The sequence below is a fragment of the Parasteatoda tepidariorum genome, chromosome 3, assembly GCF_982258835.1.
Source record: "Parasteatoda tepidariorum strain Cologne lab strain chromosome 3, Ptep-v5.0, whole genome shotgun sequence".
NCBI lineage: Eukaryota > Metazoa > Arthropoda > Arachnida > Araneae > Theridiidae > Parasteatoda > Parasteatoda tepidariorum.
The window spans coordinates 31,053,121-31,074,660 of NC_141757.1; the positions used below are offsets into that span (position 1 = coordinate 31,053,121).

The 21,540-nt window shown below is 29.3% G+C and overlaps 1 protein-coding gene across 3 annotated transcripts in view; it reads left to right on the forward strand.

Moving 5' to 3' along the window:
* Positions 1–21,540, forward strand: part of LOC107439847 (cell adhesion molecule Dscam1) — a 225,302-nt gene that overhangs the window by 198,567 nt on the left and 5,195 nt on the right. For 2 of the 3 annotated variants that reach the window (XM_043053190.3, XM_087159011.1), the window contains exons 14-23: positions 991–1,139; positions 2,557–2,688; positions 4,019–4,189; positions 6,101–6,171; positions 9,231–9,468; positions 9,750–9,848; positions 11,290–11,475; positions 13,257–13,553; positions 14,498–14,665; positions 21,080–21,175. In XM_043053190.3, the coding sequence (XP_042909124.2) occupies positions 991–1,139; positions 2,557–2,688; positions 4,019–4,189; positions 6,101–6,171; positions 9,231–9,468; positions 9,750–9,848; positions 11,290–11,475; positions 13,257–13,553; positions 14,498–14,665; positions 21,080–21,175 (1,607 nt within the window). The remainder of the gene's footprint in view (positions 1–990; positions 1,140–2,556; positions 2,689–4,018; positions 4,190–6,100; positions 6,172–9,230; positions 9,469–9,749; positions 9,849–11,289; positions 11,476–13,256; positions 13,554–14,497; positions 14,666–21,079; positions 21,176–21,540) is intronic. The other variant, XM_043053191.3, reaches the window with a different exon arrangement.

A 21,540-nucleotide genomic window follows, 5' to 3' on the forward strand; every position in this document is an offset into this window, starting at 1 on the left:
AAACTATTTTCATTTTTTTAAAATATTAATCCCTCTTCTTTAGTCTAATATTGTGCTTAGTTTTGAAACCAAAGGGAAGCGTTTTTGTTTTCTATTAAAAGTGATTTTTTATTGAATTACGTACTGAATAGAATAAAATATATATTTTTCAAGCGTTTTTCTGAAAATAATATTCTAAATGGTTAAACAAAAAATAATATTCAATTAATAACCAAAAAACTAATGTGTTGTTCATCCAGCATGGCAATGCTCCAAAAATGAACATTTTTGGCACGGTTCTTAACTAAATTTTGTACTCCTTCACAATTTAAAATAGTCATAATATAAAACACGTCTTCAATTCTTCACAATATATATATATATATATATATATATTATCCTATGAAGATGAATACCAATCTATAGAATTTTTTATATGTTTCATTATGATTACAATTAAATAATTTGACTTACAACAAGTCCATTGATAGAGACAGTAATATTTAAGGAAAAATAATATAGAGAAATATTGACATATATTTTTTAAATATACTTGTAATGAATGACTGTTACATTAATAGTAAACATTTCAGCAACAAATACTTTTTATGCACGAATTAATTTTCATTAAAAGTTCATTTAAGAATCAATATTTCCGTTTCATAAGTTTATCCAAAGGACTCAATTGTAAATGAGCTAAATTTTTAAACAGTAGAAAATTAACAACTGGAGTTATAATAATGAACATTAATAATAAGTAGAAAATTGAGAAAAGTGAATTCATGTATGAGAAACGTGACATTATGGTATATGGATGGGTTTCGGCACATCAATAAAGAAAATTTTCATAGTTATTCACATGAAAACTTCTCATAAAAGCATGCAGTTAAGTACCATCCTGCCTTCATATTTCTATTGTTCTTTTCCAATATAAGTATAAATTTCTAATCTTTTTATTTAAAATAGTTTTTTTTTTATTTGATGCCATTGTTGTTTTGTGAAATCTTTTAGATATGCTATAAAAGAAGCTACAGCCAAACTTCAGACACTTTCTGAGCTGCGTATCTTGAAGGCGTCCCGTGACGACAGTGGAATATACACATGCAACGCACTTAGTGATATTGGAGCTGACGAATCTGTCATCAAACTGATTGTCCAAGGTAATAAAACTATGAAGATTTTTACTCTATTTTCTTCGTTAAAAATATATTTTGCTTGATGTAGCGATTTATTTTAATGCGAAGAGACGCAATACTACTGCTTTAGAAATGACAGACACATATTTTTGAGTTTTATATCAAACTATTGGGCTTCGCCCTAAGTTCGCTAACGCTTTCCAATTCTCAAAGTTTGATATACAATCCTTGATACTTTATTTATCAAACAATGTTCACTTCTTTCACTGCTAAGCAACCCTTTTGAAATGTGTTCGAACGTAAAATCTTAAACATTTAAATCACTTATTAAAATCTTTAAAACTAATTCTTCTTAAGAAATTAACATTTTAAGTAAATAATATGTGATTGAACTAAATAAATATCAATCCATACCAACGGAAATCGTAAAACTTACAGATAAAGAATCAATAATTATGTTTTTAAAATAATGTATGACATCACGTCTTCTACGCAATTTTTCAATATTACATTTCTTATAACTGTCATCAACACGTTTTTCATCTGTTAGAGCAAGATTTTCTTTGGTATACTTGAAGGCGTAACAGCACAAATAATGCTCATTTTTCAATGAATTACAATAATGTTGAATAAAATTATTATTAATATTATTATTGAACATACATAAGTATAATTAAAGCATATTTTAGAGCCCTTTTTTATATGAACTATTTGCTTTTTACGTTACTTCGCTACTAATAGCTAAATTTTTCGCGAATACTTTTTAACGTAAGCGTTTACGTTATCTTGCTTACAACTGCTCAGAGGCATGATATTTCGATTCATTGGGAGATTGTAGAATTTATCTTGCAAAAACAGACAAACTTTCGAAGCAAAAAAAAAAAATTAATTGTCTAGTAACTTTGTTTTCTTATTCTCTGTATTCGAGCTAATTTTTTTCAACACGTCATATTTAACACAAGATGATTCGAACTGTGTAGAGATTTTTAATATGCAATTGTAAACAATGAGACTCATGTAAACAATGAGAAGTATGATAATTTGAATTCATACAGTATATACATATGCAATAGAGATTATTCCATTACCTCGCATTAATTGTTTTTAAGTATTGATTTTATATTTTCATGCACGTTTTCAAAATATTCACCCCTTAAACTGAATTAAGTTATATTTTGTTAAAATTAGAAATTTAATCATATATTAATCTAACATTGTGAAAACAAACAATTGTCATCTTTGCTGTATTATTATTTTTGAAATATGGAAATTAATAAAAAAATATTCATTTTTCCTATTAGATTAGTTAGATTTTTAAAGTTATTTTTTTATACTTTATTTAAGAACCGTATATCAGATCTAATAACTTCAGATACATTAATATAAATTTTCCTAGAAAATTAAATATGCGTCCTTTTTTCTAATCAGTTATTTTTCATAGGTGTTCCAGATGCTCCATCAAATGTTACTGTGACGAATGTCACGAGTCGTTCCATTAGTCTACAATGGGAAGTTTTGGATAATGGAAATAGTCATATCACGGGAAGTATTGTACAATATCAAACCTTTTCAGGTAAGTTTTCTAGACTGATTTTTCAATTTTTTTTTTTTTTAATAATTTTTTTTTAAAAAAGAGATACTGGTTAATTTTGTTTTTTGATAATAACCCGTTTGTATCAGCTAATTTTACATATTTATTTCGTTTTTTAAAACAAAAATAATATTTTCAAAAAGCAATTAAAAACTTTAGTAAATTTATGTGATTTTTAGCTAGAGACGTATACGTAAATATAAAGTAATACTGTTCAATTTCTAAGCTCAATTCAGCAATGAGTCTATGGAAATAAAGTTTAAAAAAAATGGAGAGCTATCACTTTTTTAAAAACTAAATGTTTTCAAAATTGTAATTTTAAAATTATTTGACTCAAAATCGACATGACACAACACTAAAACTTTAAAAACAGACATTTGTTTTAGCTCTTTTGCAAAAAAAAAAAATGTGAATTAATAACATAAAGGAGTGCATTTCATGTGCATGTTCTTTATAAGTTCCATAGTTTTCTTTTCTGAAAAAATTACAGATTTCATTGGTTTTAATTTGTTTACATTAAAGCTGGCTTTAATATTAAGACTAACATTGATCTTAAACTGCCACTATGCCGTATAAATATTTAGAAAACCATAAAGGGAATTTTACATGCATTCAAATACTACATCATTTAATGCTATGCATATTACTATCTTTTAGTGAAAATAGTTATCTGTATTAGATATTCAATTCCTGTTCTGTGGATGACTAAGATTTTTTTTATTTTATTACCGTCGTTGAAGAGGAGTTGAACATTAGTACCGTCGTCTACTAATGTTCAACTCCGTAACCTTGTAATTTTGAACTTAATCCAGAAAACAAGGGAAAACCTGGATCAAGTATTTGGATAAAATTGTGCCTTCGTGGAGGCTTTTTTGATGGAACTGACCCACCTTTACATTACATGGAGATTGAAACCACGAAAACCTCCCACTGTTAGTCTGACGGAAAGGGGAATCTTACCCATGATCCATCTACCACTTTGGATATTTTATGCCAGCCCTGGGGTCAGTGCAAGCTGGGTGCTGAATTCGTATCAACCAGCAATCGCTGGGATTCGAACCTGGTTCATTGGAAAGTGAACCATTGGAAGGAGAACGCTCTCTTCCCTGAGCCAACACGGTTCTGGATGACTTGGATTTAAAAATTATCTTTAAATTCTTTAACAATAAAGCGGTTATGTGTCGCTTTTAAAATTGCAAAAGAGAGCGATACGTTTATAAACAAGCACCGAAACCAAATAACGTTTGCAGATGTTTTCATTAAATGACGTAAGCTATTATAGCAGCTGATACAATTTTCCAATTGGTTTCAGATAAGGAATGGAATGGTCAGACTTCTCAGTTGATAGTCTCAAGTGCAGAAACAAGTGCAACCATACGTGGTTTAACTCCAGTTGCTCTGTACTACATAAGAGTGATTGCTGAAAATTCTTTGGGAAAGAGCAAACCTAGTGATATTTTGGAGATTACAACTGACGAAGAGGGTAAGTTCAAACTGAAAAAAAAAGTCACAGTAAATTACGGTGTTGTATCGTAAGAAAAACTGGTTAATATAACCAACATATATGATATTTAAAGCATTCGTTTATATGGTAACTGTTTACGGGAAATTATGGTTTTAAATTTTATAGCTCATAAGAGCTATAAATATCAGGCGAATAGAAAATTTTTTTAGCACATATATTTTTAAAAAAAATATTTAAAACAGAAACTTTTAAATTAATATTTAATTCAGAACATTTGTTAAGTATGATTTTAAATAAATGAATATTATAATTAAAGAATGTTAAAAACATTTTCTTAATTTGAGCTAATTAATTTGAAATGCAGAAATCTTAAATTAGAGTAAAATAGTTGCAGACTTAAATGACAAAGCTGTAGTATTTTAATTTTTGTTTTTCATGAGTTGAACAACTATTTTTGACCAACAAATTTTTGCTTACTTGAAAAGCAGGGGTTAAGTAGGAATTAATTCGCAAGCAAATTAACATTTTATAGGAATTAATTAGCATAAGGATTTTAAAAGCTAGTTTTTTATTTTTATTTTCTTATTTTTGCACTATAAATATTTCTATCGAAAATTAGTTTAAAATATTGTATTGTTATACTCTATTACTTTGCATGATATGTATTTTGGTTATGTATTATTATGAATGGAACAGAACATATTTCAATTTCAGCAATTAATTTCAAATTTGCACAAATTGAAACAAATAGGCTAGATTACGGTTACCTCTCTATTTTTGGTGTCAGAAATCCGATGTTTCTTAAAGAAGGTTTCATAAAATTAGATTAAAAAAACTGCTGCTGATGTCGCATCTTATTTGCATTAATTTGTTTGCATAATTCCATGCCTTCCTTGAACTATTACATTGTGTTTCAGCATGGTGAAATCTAATGATTTCAGTAAGAGTTACTCATATTTTTTTTCGATCCTTCCTTTTTGAATGGTTATAAATCTTTCTTTCATTGCAGGCAGTCGGCTAGATTTTATTTCAAACTTCGGAGTAAACTTGATTAATTTTTATTTAACTATTGAGTTAATCGCATTCATCTTTTCAAATAAATTTTTTTATCTGATTCGATTTCAAATTCATAGAATTTTACAAAGCATACAATTCAATTTCTCAATTCCTCAAATGCTCAACTATTCCGTTGAAACAGATCGTATGAACTATTATTAATCATTAAATGGTGTTAAATATCTGAAATATGAGAATGAGTTACTCATTTTTTAATAAGCGATATGAAATTACAAGATTTACAAAATTATCCGCCAGTCCCATTACTGCTGCCGGTAATATGCATTTAAAATTTTTTTATGGCCCATATCTGATCCAGGAACACTAAAAAAAACACTATCAAAATATGGCTCAATCTAGTGTTAAAAAAAAGAGTGTACAAAATATTGAAACATATATGAAAACAAACTGAAGCGTGTACAAATTTCAAGAAATCGTCTTTTAGAATCTTTCTGTTTCTTTCCGGAAGCAAACATGTTTGGGTTTTTTGTACACCCATTTTCTTCACCCGTGATTTATCAGATTTCAATTGCCTTTTTGTGATTTCTTAGTTTTTAATTCATACCGCTTAATGTGTGCTTATATTTTTTTTGTTTATTTCTGATAAGCTGTTTTGAAATTCACATTAAAGGTGGTTTCTAGAATTAAATTGTATTGTCACAATTTACCATATAATGAGCAATATTTATAATTAAAATATATTTTATAATTTAATTAGTTTTATCCTCACATCTAATATTTGTTTTTAGTTCGGTAGTTTACTTAGATAAAAAGCAATCACGTAATTCTTAATAAACAATTTGTTATTTGTTTGCCTGAAATGACGTAATTTTCCCCTTACATTAATATATTTATTAATTTTGTGTGTTACAGCTCCTGCGGGAGCCCCTATGGAAGTTCATGTTCATTCCACTGGTGCTCAATCAATGAAGGTTATATGGAAAGTGAGTATAATTATTTTTTTATTTAGGCATTTTCTTTAAATTCACATCATTTGAACGTTGTATTTTCTTTCAAATCTAAACGTTAATTATGGAACGTTTGGTAATAGTCGATCTTTTAATGTATATGTTACCGTGAATGAACGAAATCAAGAGAAGGTTGATTTTAACCGATGAATGTCAACAGTCACATTGTCGCTTTGGTGAATGTCCGAAATATTTGTTATATCCGATTTTATATTAATTTATTCGTTGATATTATTATATTTATTTGATATTTTAGTATTTTCTGATGATAGATTAGGAGAAACAATAGTGTTTAGAGTACCGGTTAATTGGATACTGGGCAGGGGCACTTTACCTTAACAAAAAAATGATGTAGGGCAAAGTGGGCAAATGCATACCAGGCAGTGGCCCTTAACTAGATTTAATATACATTTCGAACATTTTCCATAGCGACTATATGATTGTCAACATTCATCTGTCGAAGTCAACAGCCATTAATTTCTGTCATTCACAGTAACGTATGTTAAGAGAAAACTTATCAATAATAAAATAGGATAAAAAGGTTACATATCAAAGTAAATCTTGTTAACCGAATTTATCACAATGGAACCCCAATCCTTCACAGCGACAACTCAGTGCATTTAACTAATTAGCCGTCTTATTTAACTAAATACCCTGGCAGCCAGAGCGTGTTCAGGCGGAGCATGTTAAGTAATTTATGTCTTTTCAAAAGTTTTGGATTAAAATCAGGCTAATATTGTGACGTAAATGTGATCAGTGAGGTCACATAGGTTATTTTTAACAAAGCTAGGGTTAGAATTGTAGGTGCTGATTTTAAATAGTTATGATAGATTATGATTAACATTCATCATCTTTGTTTCAATATGTATGGATACATACGCGGTGATAATCGCAGCTCACTAATGCGTCATTTAAGACGATCTTTTCAGCTCTTGAATTACAACTGAAAATGAATATTTGTAGGGTTGCTATTTATATATATTATAAAAAGGAATGTGGAAGAACATAATGCAGCATTGATGACAAATATGAAAAACTATTTCCAAAAGGTGGTAACGGTTAAAAGTTAGGTCTTTTGACAGAATTGCAGCGATAGCCTCAAATCCCAGGATGTATTAATGTATTTACAAAAAAAAAAGTTTCTGAATCATCAATAAGAGATTTTGTTCAACAAAATTCCGCTGCTTAGTTTTACAAATATATCTGAAGTAATGCAGTTCCTGAAATCATTTCTGTAGCTGGGACTGTGATTCAATGCGGGAATGCGAGTAATCAATGCGGGATTTTTAAGGAAAAGTTGCCTACTTTATTGATATTTTCTCCCTATTGTTATTTTCAATTTTAGCGCTAAAATAGAACAAAACATTAATTTTTTTATAGATGATCTAGTTAGTTATAGTAATTCACATTTCTGTCATGGAACTGTCATGGTTGAGAGCAAGCGAATAAGGCGAATTATAATATACTGCGCAGTAATCTTTAGAGGTTCGCGAACGTCAGAAAGCAGTCCGTGGAGCTCATTAGTAATCATAATTAGTAGAGAAAATAAGGCTTTTTCTAAGGGCTTCACCATGAACTATCATTTTAAGGTATTAGACATATAAAAAAAGCATCTTGGCTATAGATTTAAACATTCTGCTTGTATAAACATACTCTGCCCATAAAAACACTCTAGTACGTAGCAGCTATGCTCAAATATCGTAAGTTTGCGAAATTTTATCATTTAACTTGAAAAGTATTGGGCTTTCCGTTAATTTATAGGATAAATGGAAGTTAAATGAAGAAAATTTGACAGTGTCGAGTTGCCGATGGCTATTTGAACTTGACCCGGGTTCCAGTAATAGTCATGGCTGATCAATACGAAATCCGCTACCGGCTCTCAAAGAAAATATCCTCAGTGGTAGACCGATCATGGATTAAAGTCCCCTTGCCGTCAGGCTAACCGTAAGAAATTTCCGTTGCTTTCATTTCCGTGTAATGCAAATGCGGGTTAATTCCATCAGCAGGTCTAAAACGAAGTCAAATTTTTACCAATATTTGATCCAGAGGTTTCCTTTGCTTATGGAATTTCAAGGTTACTGAGTTGAACAGTATTATTCGTAAGCTCAAAATTGGGTCGGCTGTTCAATGACGGTTAATAAATTAATGTAAAATACACCTGGAAGAGACGTGGTGGCTCAGGGGATAGAACGTTCTCCTCCCAATGATGTAAAATATCCGCAGTGGTATACAGATCATGGGTTAGAATCCGCCTAACCATGGGAGGTTTCGCTGATTTTCCACTTCTTGTAATGTAAATTCGGGCTTAGTTCTTTCAATAAGTCCTCTGCAAAGAGTAGTTTGCCATAATGTTTGATCCAGAAGTGGCGTTCCCTTGTCTCTTAGGTTAGGTTCAAAATTACATGGCTACGGAGTTGAACATTGGTAGTCGTAAACTCTAAATTGGGAAGGCTGTTCAACGTCAGTTCTAAAATAAAGTAAAATGCACTTGAAACATTTTCCTGCTCTAAGAACTCTAGAAAAAACGTCACTTAAATCATTGATCTATTAAAAGCCTTGAAATTTAATATCATGGTAAAGCAATGTCACGTAATTAAACAATATTTCCCTTAAAAACTCTTTTTTTTTCATTAAATTTTTATTTCCTATCTCCACTAAGGTCTTTACATAAAAAAAAAACTTTTACAATTTGTGATTTTTTTAAGATATCTAATGAAAAAAACATAGTTTGTAGGTCTCACTTTCGTTTTCTTGTTAATATTTTTCACTCGTAAAAAATAATAGTGATTTTAGAAATGGAAACTTTGAGAAGGTTTCTGTGAAAGTGCGATGCGAACAAACGTTTGATACATAGTTAAATTCCTATTAAAAGTGCAATTTTCTTAGGATTATGAAAGATTTATTTATATTTCTCCAAGCAATAAATATATTTTTCTTCAATTATTTTATTTTAAAGTCGTAGTTTGTAAATATTATATGAATGAACATTTCCGTTACTTGCTTATATAGACATTTTGTCTCTGAATTGTTTTCAGCCACCCCCCGAGGAGCTAAGATACGGTGAATTAAAAGGATATTATGTTGGTTATAGAGCCTCTTCAACAGATGAAGTCTACACGTTTAAACAGGTTGAGCATTCCAGCAATGGACAGCAATCAACATATATAACAGGATTACAGCCCTTCACTGAATACGACATTGTCATCAAAGCATACAACTCTGCTGGTGCCGGACCTGATTCAATGCAAATAATGGGAAAAACGTTAGAAACAGGTACCTATTCACGTGGTGTTTTTGTCATGTACTTCACCATTGTATGTTTTGTATCAGCACGATCGTATTCAATATTGCTTATGGCATCCTATAGTATCTAAATTGTCAAATATTGCTTTGCTTAAGTTGTTTATTGCTTTTTACTAAAGAAAAGTGTAGATTTAAAAATTGTTGGTATCTATTTAATTTATTTAGCTTTTAAAAATTGAAAATGGTACTGTGGAAAAAAAATCTCGCTTGGCATTGAATTATTTACTTTAATTATTTTTTATGTCTCTTAGCTCCTCCTACTTCGCCCATAGTTCAGGTAATATCTACTACATTCTCATCGATCGAGTTTAAATGGGAGAAAGATGCCAAGGATAAATCTGCCATAACAGGTAAATCAAATCGATTTATTATTCGGATTTTAAATGCTTTCTTAAATGCGTATGAATTAAATATTATTTTAAATGCTTTTAATATATGAGGCATTTTGTAATTAAAATATACTTCTTCATATATTAATGCAAAATCTAACAACTTTCGGAACTTAGATAATAAGTAAAAATAATTAAATTTAGGATTATTAATATCTTTATCTTATAAAAAAATATTAAAAAATAAATGAAAAAAAAAATGGAATATTGCAGATAGACTTGTTGAAAACATATGAATATGTTTTGAAATCATATTTTTCAGTAATAACTTTGACAATTTTTTAAAAAAAAAGTAAAATATATATTATATTTTGCCTTTAAGAAAAATATTTTATTTAAAGCATGTTGCTAGCTTTTCAAAAGAGAATTATGTAATAAAAAATAAAAGTTATTTTTCATATACAAAACAAATATGTTTTTTAAAAATGTTTATTTGAAATAATTCATTAGGAACAAACATGGTGATTAGTTATTATTAGGAGGGTTCATATTTTTGTTGCATTATTTAAAAAAGAAAAACATCGTCAATACGTTTCTCATTCATACGACTTTTTCATTTATACGTTGATTCAATATATAGTCCCAGATGATTCCACCTTGATGCGATGTTAAAAATATTCTCCTAAATGCTGGAAAAACATAAATGAGTGGCTATAAATTTATTTTTTTTCTTCTTTCTTTTTTATTTTAAGTACATAAACATTTGGCTTACGTTCGGTAAATTTTAAGTGAGGCTCAAACGTGGATGATTTTTTTATTCCAAATGAATGAAGATCATAAAAAAGGAAGAAAAAAAAGTTAAGAATATGTAGGGATGATAATTTGATGGTCACCAGAATATTACATAGAGATTAATATTGCCTCTATTATCTTCTATATCAAAATCAAGAACTAAATTATCAACGCTATAAAATTATTTAAATGATGTCTACAATGTTTTTCTAATAATTTGTTAGAGAGGATTATTGCCTCTATTGTTTTCTATATCAGAATCGAGTACTAAATTAAGAACGCTATTACGCTATCAAAATTATTTTATGATTACTTTTTATAAATTTTTAAGAGTTGATTATTGCCTCTATTGTCTTCGATATCACATTCAAGTACATTCATTAACAATTCTATTACGTTATCAAAATTATTTTTACAATTATTTCAATTAATTTGTGAGACAAGATTATTGCCTCTATTATAGTCTATATTAAAATCAAGTACTAAATTAACAACGCTATTACGTTATCAAAATTATTTTTACAATGATTTTCTACTAATTTGTTGTACGATGATTTTCTAATTATTCATCGGTCTCCTTAATTAATTCCTTCTAATATTTCACGTGTAAAAGGAGCTTAACTGTATAATTTTTCTCTCGTTTAAGTTACACATTGTTTTTATATTTTAGAATATATGCTTCATTATAAAACTGATGATGGCCATTGGGAGCAGTTACGACTGAGCAATATCCAAGACCATTACTCATTGGGCGGTTTGCGATGCGGTACTCGATATCATCTTTATATGACGGCTTCCAATAGTCTTGGTTCTGGAGAGCCTAGTGTTGAAGTAACAACCAGGACACTAGGAGCAGGTAATGATTTACAAGATGATAATATTTTAATTAGCAATTTTTGCACACTTTTAAAATATACTTTCTAAAAGGACAGTTTTAAATACATCATGTACCTTGAACACTATTTTAGTTAAGAAATTCACAGCTTTATAAATATAAAATTTATAAGCAAGAATAAATTTCAATGGTGTTTATTTGTATTTTCAAGTTATTATTGAGGATAAATTAATAATTTTTTTTAAATGCAGTTTACGAAAGTGTAGAAATTAAGAAAAAAGTGAAAAAATTATTTTAAGTAAAACGCATTTCAGTTATTTTTTCGAAGTCTTTTCTCCAAAGAAAATGAATAAAAAATCACTGTTTCAGGTTTTTAAACTCATTTTAAAGCTTTAATTTTTCAGTTAAATACTAGGGGGACTAAAGCCCCCTATTCGGTGCCGCTCACAAACTCCGATGATTACTTCGCAGTAATTGCCACTTCCTAGTAGAAAATAGTTTTCCTACTAAAATTAAAATTATTTACTTAACATATATGTACAAAAAAATTACGCTTGCTTACACTTGTGTCACCACTTCCTACTTCCAAATATTATTATCGATTAGTATTATAAATATTTAGATCTATTGGTGAAGTAATTTTTGAATTATTTTTAGGTTATCATTTTTAAAATAGCATTTGTATTGTTATAACATTATATATTTCAAAAAAATTTCATGAGTTAACAACCGTAGTTTTATATTTTATCTTGCCAAACAGGTGAATATATTAAGTTCTATTTTTTCTTGCATCTCATCGTGCATGATGCTGATCATTTAACAGATCTCTTTAAATGTTGTTTAAAAGAGTACATTAATATTATTCGCCCAAAAATACTAATTGTTAAGAGGTTAATAAGCTTATACATCCTTTATAAATAATTTTGTCTTAAAATGTAGCACATAATTACATTATAATAGTAACAAAAATTATCTTAGTTTTGAACTCCTAAATTAAAAGACTAGTTGATAACAGAACTGCTGGAAAGTAAATTTGAATTAGGGATGCAAAAATATTTATGGAAAAACAATACCTTCATGATTTTTAATAATTTTCTACTGATGACAACGAAACAATATGGCAATGAGTGAGGAAAAACTTTATCCTAACACATGATTTTCAGGCCAATAAAAATGCACAGACAACAATGAAAAACTTTGACTCTATCGTTGGATTTTTATATATAGTAAGATACTAATTAAATTAAAAGAATAGACTAAACAAACATGCTTAATATTTGAAAATTTTCGACTGGATACAAAGGTAGTGTGCCTTTCTAGTTGTGAAACCGAAATGCCTTACATAAAAAGTAAAGCAAAAATGCATTTATTTTTATTTCGGAAATTTTGTTGCATCTATTATTATGATGAAAGTTAACTGGTCAGAAAAAAAAGTGAACAAAACTTTTTATTAATAATTATTAAGATTTCACAATAATAAAAGTAATAAATTAATCGTTTACTTTATTTCATTGGTCGAATGAACCTAAAACAATCTCAAACTCAAAAGTCTTATGAGTAACAGTCACGTGCTCACAATAGTTATTAAAGTAGTAAATTATTCCCTTGAAGGCATTATTGTACTTACTGAAAAAGCTGAGAAACAAATTCAATATTTAATCTTCAAGAGTCTGAGATATATTGGTACTTGCAACGATGCAACTTGGAATGCAAACTATTTTCTGAGAAGAAAAAAAATATTAGCTCATAAATAATGGGTCCTTTGCAGACAAATAATTGGTATTTTTATTTATATTTTCCAGCACCAATGTCACCTCATGGTTCGCATTTCCTGTCGCCAAACACAACTTTCGTCGTATTGAATCTTGGAGCTTGGCAAAGTGGTGGCTGCCCTATCAAGCATTTCGAAATTCAGTACCGGCCAAAATATATCAGCCAGTGGTCAAAAGTTGTAGAAAAATTAGAAATGCCGAGAGATGTTTATTTTTTAAGAAATCTTTCACCAGACAGAGAATATGAAGTGATGGTAACAGCTCACAGTGACGCTGGCCTAACCCAAGCGGAATATTCATTTCGTACAGCCTCCCTCAACCCACTAGGTACTAAGATCAATCATTCAGGCCAGTATTTAGCTATAATTTTATACCTAACTATGGTATAGATATTACATGTATTACCTGTATTATAGGTACAGTAGTTCTTGTACTATTAGATTTAAGTTATTGATAAATTTTTAAGAAAAAATATTTTTTTTAACACCAATATGCATTAGGATGTATTTTTTATGTAATGCTCATAATATGAGAATTTGATATATTTTATTTTAAAATTATTAACAAATTTATGAAAAAAGTTTCAATGTAATGTTTTTTATAAAAAAAATATTAGTGATATTTATAGGGACATATTATTTTTATCACTATTGATATTTCAAGGTTTTTTAAATGCAAATAACATATTAAATATTAAACACTACATTATATGAAATGAATTATTAGCTTTTTTCATCTTATTTATAGACAAAATGATTTAAAATGCTAACATTAGTTTTAATTTAATTTTAAATGAAAGACTTAAAAGCGTTAATCATATGTTAGCGATGTTGACAAATGTATCTATACATGATTTATTGTTTAAAGTTAAAATAAGAAATAAATACTAAAGTTGTTTAAAATTTTCTTAAAAATTTTGAATAAATATATTCCTCATTGATTGTTTGTATTTTATGATGTTCATTTTTAAATTTGTGGAATATATTTTTGATTAGAGATGTGCATTATATTACAGACCATAAGCATTGTAGAAATACGGTCGTGCTGAAAATGTGTATGACATTGTTTCTTTCAGTAAGCTCTATAAACGGTTTACAAAAACAATAACTTTTGAACATCAAAATGGATTTCAGAGTTAACAATGAAACTAGTTATGCTTACTGAAAGAAGTAAACTTCTTGCTGTAAATGAAATTTTTTCATGACAAAATGAGTTATTTTTTAGTCTACAGAAAATTAAAATTTTAAAAATAAAATTAATTTTATCAACAGCTCCTACATCATCCCCTGCATTTGGAAAGAGAGAAACTGATGTACCATTTTATAAAAATGTGACCTTGGTGGTGCCCATAGTTGTTTCCTCTCTGGTACTAGTGATCATTATTTTTATCATAGTTGTGTGCTTAAGAAAACATTCAGATGAAAGAGATGGGAGATTAGGTAAGTTAAGCAATTATTAAAAATAAATTTTCCAATGATACATACAAAAAATATCAAGAAAAAGCATCAAACGATACAATACTGATGATACTTATCAACGTCCTTTAAACTTATCAACATCCTTTGAACTTACCAACGCCCTTGATTATACTTATCTGCGACCTTTTCTCAACGTCTTTTACTACACTCTTAAAAAAATCGATTGAACGTTTAACGTACTGGGTTGGCGACTAAGCTTTGGTCAATTTTTTAAATGTACTCTGCTTGTAATTATGTATTTTTGGCATAACGTTTAAAATCATTCGAAAGATGATGCTTAGTTCAAGCAGAATTATTTGCTCTGTTTTTTCTGTTCAAGCCATTATTTGTTAAGTCTTAGACCAAATGTCAAGAGAAGAAAATGAACATTTTAGATTACCTCATCTATTTGTTTTATCAAAGATTCTAACGCCATAAGAAATGCTCATAACATTTGTGCTGTGTATGGAAAGGGTACTACAACTGAAATCTCGTGAATGTTAAGTTAAAAAAATGAGATTGTAACCTCGAAGTTGCACTTTGTGCTAACCGCTCAGTCGAATTCAATAAAGAGGGAGTAAATCATTTTTTTTCAAGAAAAATTGAATCAAACGTCAAGAGAACTGACAGCGAAAATTAAACACTCACACTTATTGACTTTGAAAAAAATCTTTAAAATCTGTTGGAAGATAATTGTTTACTTAATATTATCTTCTACTTTGAACCTTAACACTGTTCAAATTCGGTACAACCTTGATTAGGGTGTTAAATTAAATCATATTTCAGTTACCATAGTATCAACTATATTACAAATATAAATCATAGTATTGGATAATGAAGTTTAATAGCAAGATCGGTTTAAAGGTAGTAGCAAGGTCAAACTATAATTTTTAACTATAATAATTTTAATGACATTTCAACATAGTAGTTAACACACTTAAAATACACTACCTACATACTGTTATTACCTACTGTTCAGGTAAGTAAGCTGCCTTGTGGCAAACATGTAAATATAACTCTTGCCTTTCTATTACTTTCTCTGAATATTCTCCATGTTTATCATTTAAAGTCCGATAAAATTTCTTCCTTTACCATGACTCATGTCATGAACTTAAAGTTATTTTTTGCTGAACTGCGATTTATGGCATTCTTCGAGATTATTTTAATATCTCTTTCAAAGTCTCCAAATTTGAGAAATACTTTTCCATTTACCGAATCTATTTTCATTGATATCTCCAAGATGAGGTCCTGTGATGGGTAATAAAAAAATGCCCTGACATTAGGTCTTCAAAATTTTCGAAATAAAACAACATAGAAGTCAATATTTTGGAGTTTAACACTCCATCAATTTCTGATAAAACTGTAATGAATTCTTCGACAATAAAATCTCCTTCTATTCATTTTATGTGGAATTTAAAGGATTTAACGCCGACTTGGCGTATAATCTTTCAAAATTCGGTGACTTTGGGGGTCATTATAGTGCCAGTAAATTTTTACCTCAGTAAAATATTGCGCCATTTTGGTAAATTAATAATTTTAAAACACCGTTTCAGTTTGATATCTGCACCAACGAATTTTCGTCATTGGCAATGAAAATTTTTGACGCCTTACCTCTTGTAGAAATAAATTTTTCTTAGCTTGCTATAAGCCCTGCTGAGGTTAAGTGACTAGCTATTATTTAACTTCTCCCTGTAATCACGTTTTCATGGTAGCCTGGTATGGTGGTGATTGTTCTTCATCTGTGGCTGCCATTATTTGTACAGTGGAAAATATCTAAATTCATTATTTTTCGTATTGGCCGTTAATAACAGTATGAAACAAAATGACAGTCTCCGGGAAATTCATATATAAATCGTTTAAAAATCCAATTTATGAGGAATGGCCATCATATATAATTACAAATTATCAAAAATAAATCCCTTAAAGGGATCGAGAAACTATAACTTCCACATTAAGAAGTTTTTGTTAGCATTCCGTTACGATTGCATTTTTAAATCCGTTCGGATGGCAGGGACAGGAGGACCCAAAGGGCTCTCCAAGTCGCCACAAATTTTGAATTAAAAGTGAATACAATTGCTCCTAACGGACACAGAAAGTATGGGTAGGAGATCCAAAATTGGCGAATGATCAAAAGATAACATAGCCAAAACAAAGCCAACCAGCATATCAATATTGGGTTCAGAAAATACCTTGGCGATCACGAGTCGCCAACACATTTTTGAGAATTATTGCAACCATGCAACAGAAACATTTAGCGGTTAGAAATTTAGAATAAAAAGTTATTAATAGATTTTTGTTTTCGATTAGGCACGACAGTGAATTAATAAGTTTGCATTAGTAATGAAATAAAAAGTATCCGTTACATTGATCTGTAAGAGAAGAATAAATATTTTATGTTCGTTAAGTCATTGATTTATTTTAAATATAATTCTATTAATAAAAATAAGCTTAAGTAATAAAAGATATTTTAAAGGATAGGAAATAAATATGTAATGCCAATTGTGGCATCACACCTGACTTGATACCTCCCGTCATTGAAATCTACAGAGTTTTTAGAGAGAGCTAAAAGAAAACTTTCCTCTTCTAAATTATCATTTATAGTTATACCAATAGATTCTAATTCCCCAAAACTATTTAACACTTCATTGACACTGATCTATGAGAAGTAATATTTGAAATTATGTATATTCCTAGACGGAAAGGTTCGTAGAACCTGTATCCATAAATGCGGAAACTGTTTCAATTAAGTTAATAGAATTACCTCTTAATAAAATTTGATTTGCTATAAGGAATTCATAAAATATTTCACCTCCTAAAAAAACATTATTTTTTTGGGTAAAAAAAAATTAGTATTAGCGTACTTTTTTTTTTCAAACAAATTCAAGTTACAAATGTTTAATATTTCCAAAGGAACATTTCCGGAAATATCTGGAAAAAATAAAAATAAACTATATTTCCTATCTAAACGATTTCTCATCGTTATTTACTGGTGATAGGATTCTTCAATAATCGGAGATACAGTTTTAATCCAACTAAATTTGACCTACATCACGACTTTTTTTAAATCCAACAAATTAGCTGCCTCTTCAGTAATAAGCGATTTCATGCTTCCGGAATCGCATCGCCCTGCCAACTGCAGGTATTTTCTGTTTGATTGCAATATTTCAACTTTCACTTTGAAAAGAATAACATTTTAATTTACATTAAAAGAATATAGGTATGATCCATCTTGCGGTTTGTTATTAAAACTATATACCATTTGTGATATCGCTACTTCTTGTTTCGAAACAGAATTATTTATTTCTTCACTGCTCATTGAAGCTACAACCACACTTACTTTTGTTTTGATTTTATCTCCAGAAGAAAAAATTAGCTCCGTGTTACATTGATCCCGCAGTTGACTTATCGTAGAGACACGGTTCTCAGTAAACACTGAAGTCAAGCATCACTGGCTGCTGTCAGAAAGCGGGTGGGTCACCACTTTGATCAGCTTGTGTAGGGTTGTGCAGTATTGGTCCTCGTTAAACTGTTCTACCGTAAATTGCTTTACTTCGAGCGCAGGCCGTTGGGCTACAAAGCAGGGGCGCCATCCCTTCTGTAGAGGATCAAAATTGAGATGGCAAATCTTAGGATCATCCTCAGGGATGTTTCCCAAATCATCGCCAATAGTCAATTGTGCGACTCTAGTGTGACGTAAATGAAGTACCAACATTGAAATAAAGTACTACAAATAAAGTACTAAACATTGCACTATGAGCAGGCCAGGCGGCTGAGCGGTTTGCGTGCCTTAAGGCGAAGCCAATACTTGTGGGTTCAAATCCTGTTCAGGGCATGGATGTTTCTCTTTGTGTAGTGTCCTGTGTTGTACGTGATGAGGGAATGTGGCCCACCTTATGGACTGGTATGTGTGACAGTGTGGCGTGGGTTATGTTGTCGACTCTGCGACTTTGGTCACAAAGTGCTCACCAATTAACGCTAAATGAGCAATACTTCCGGCACCTTACAAAGCAAGAACGGTAAGTTAAATGCCTACCATTTAAAAAAAAAATTAAAAAAAAAAACATTGCACTATGATTTTTGATGCAAACTTTAGATTTCAAATTAATTTTCTTTTTTAGACATTGTATGAATACCGAAACAATTTAAACTTCGATATCTTGAACACTTTTTAATCCATCATCTGCATCATCATCGATAAGCATTTTACTTTTGAAAATAGAGTGTGATTCCATGCTTCCTAGAATATAATTATTTTTCGTATCATTTTTCACCATTGGTTTTGCATTTCACCATATTAACTATGCGAGGTTAGATTCTCCCGAATATCCACTTACAACTCTAGTGTTTGACTTATTTTAGTTAAAAATTTCCTATTTTTTTCCCGATTCGGAAACCGAAATCCATTTCGTATAATTTACGTGTATCTCTATATTTTTTTAATCAAATTATTTAAATTAGTATAGTTTCGAAAAAAAGATTTGTTTCTCATTTTAATTTATTTAATGAAATTATCCAAATTTTATCGAGCATCTGTCTTAAAACAAACGCCGATTCAGATTTAACCTTTGAAAAGTATTAAGTATAACCTTGTATACCTTAAACCTTAATTAGTTAAATTAACCATAGTAATTAAGTGTAACCTTAAACATAAATTATACAAGTGTAACCTTAGAAACATTTCACCAGTATCTCTCATAATATGCATCCGTGTATAATAAGTAACCGCGTATATTTTCAAATCTTTTTTTTTCAATCGTTCTTCTGAATAAACTGCTGTTGTATAATTTACCATAATTACTTGCTTAGCATTGTTCGTAAGTGCCGACTGAAGGTAAAACAATTTTTGTTGTTCTGACAACTGCTCATTATCGTCAGTTATAGACAGTGTTTTGCTTTAAAATCAGGAAAATCCTCATCCAACAGAGTAGAATGACATTCGCTGCATAGAACCTGTTTGTTCAAAGTTTATACTGGGTTGACAATTTTTGAGTAATCACTTTATTGTCCCCAGGGAAATTATCACTTTGTAAAAGTGCATTGTCAATCTACGTGAATTAGCCACGTAAACTCCGCCCCTTGAAGAAAACTTCTATTTGTTCTAGAGCTATTGCGTATTTCTACTTCGTTTCGCAAACGATTTCAGTAAGCATTCTGTTTCTAGTGAATGAATGTGATGGCCGCTATAATATTGTTTGTGATATGCTCATCGATAAATTAGTAGCCTGTTACATAAATAGTTGTTTATTTTGAAAATTTAACAGTTTTAGAAGTTAGTGACCAGTGTGAAATTACGAAGTGATGGGCCTTGTTTCGAAGTTAAGTAGCAACTGCTGATCTAGACAACAGCGTCATCTCGTGGAATAAATTGAGAAATTCTTAACAGTATGGGTCAAGCAGCTCCAAAATGTTTCGTATATTTTAATTAGTAATTAAAATAATGTGAAAATATTAGTAAATTTGATGTATAAATTTCAAGCACATTACAGCACTGGCAAAAAAAAAGTTAAATTGAACGTTTTGTATCCTATGTCAAGATAACAAAAACATGCTACATTTAACTTATTTTTAGTGCATTAATATAACATATAAAACCACAAATATACTGAAATATATTTGTTAAAATTCAAAATCTATACTACTAATTACTCAAGATTTCATGCTAAAAAGTTCTTTAATTTTTTTTCTTTTTTTAATTAACTGAAAACTTCAATGAAAATAACTAATTATTAATCCGTCAGTAATTGTAGACTCTCTTTTATTAAAAGCTATTTGATGTTTATAAAATAAAAAAACGAAATAAAAGAGAATAGAAATAAAATAAGAAAATAAAAAAAATTCAAAAAATAATATATTATCACCAATGTTTTCTACTTCTTTGCATGCATTAATATATAACGATATATAATAATATGTAACGATATAAGTATATAACGTTAATAAATTTATAATCAAAGGTATTTAAAATTTAGGTGGAATCTTAACTAGAAATAAAATAAATACATGTAAGGGAAAATGTATAAATACATGTAAGGGAAAATGTCTACGTACTAAAAGTTATTAAAGATATCGTTGTGGTTAAGGTATCGATATTTAGAAGTGATTCAGACTTGAATCATTGAGAGGTGTTTTGCATAGTAATTTATTTATAGTCGATAACTTTGCAGTTGGAATATCTCGCACCGCTGTTAAAAAAGTAATTCATGAAATATTAAAAGGATTTTTATAACTAAAATAAATAAATATAAATAGTACGCCATGTAGCTATTCGAACTTTTTGAGAAATTTCAAAAATAATTACAGATCTGTGAGTTCTGGTGTTAATAGGGTGGACATTAAGAGTTTGGTAAGCTATATCTACTTTTAATATTTAAATCGAATCTTTTTCTTTCCTTTTAGAATATGAAAATAGAAAAGATACTTTGATGATGAAAGATCTAAATAAGCAGATAAATACAAAATCTACAAAGCCATCTCATTATTCTTGCCCAACTGGTAAGTTGAACATGATATCTAACAAATAATGTTTAAGTAATAATTAATGTTTCATGAAATGTAGGGCTATACAGAAGTCTTATATATATATATATATAAATATATATAAATATAACTAAATATTTTAATTAAAAATTAATATTAATCTAGTTGTAAGAACAAAATAAAATATAAACAATAATATTCAATGTAATTGAATAGATTACTTGTTTTAGAATAGTGCCTAATGTGTACAGGAAAATGCAAACGAAGCACCATCAGTGCTAAGTTTTACAAACATAGTTTGCAATTTTGTAATAAGTTTTCTGTGGTTTCAACTCATTAAATATGTACTTATTATTAATTTGTAATAAAATATTAAATAT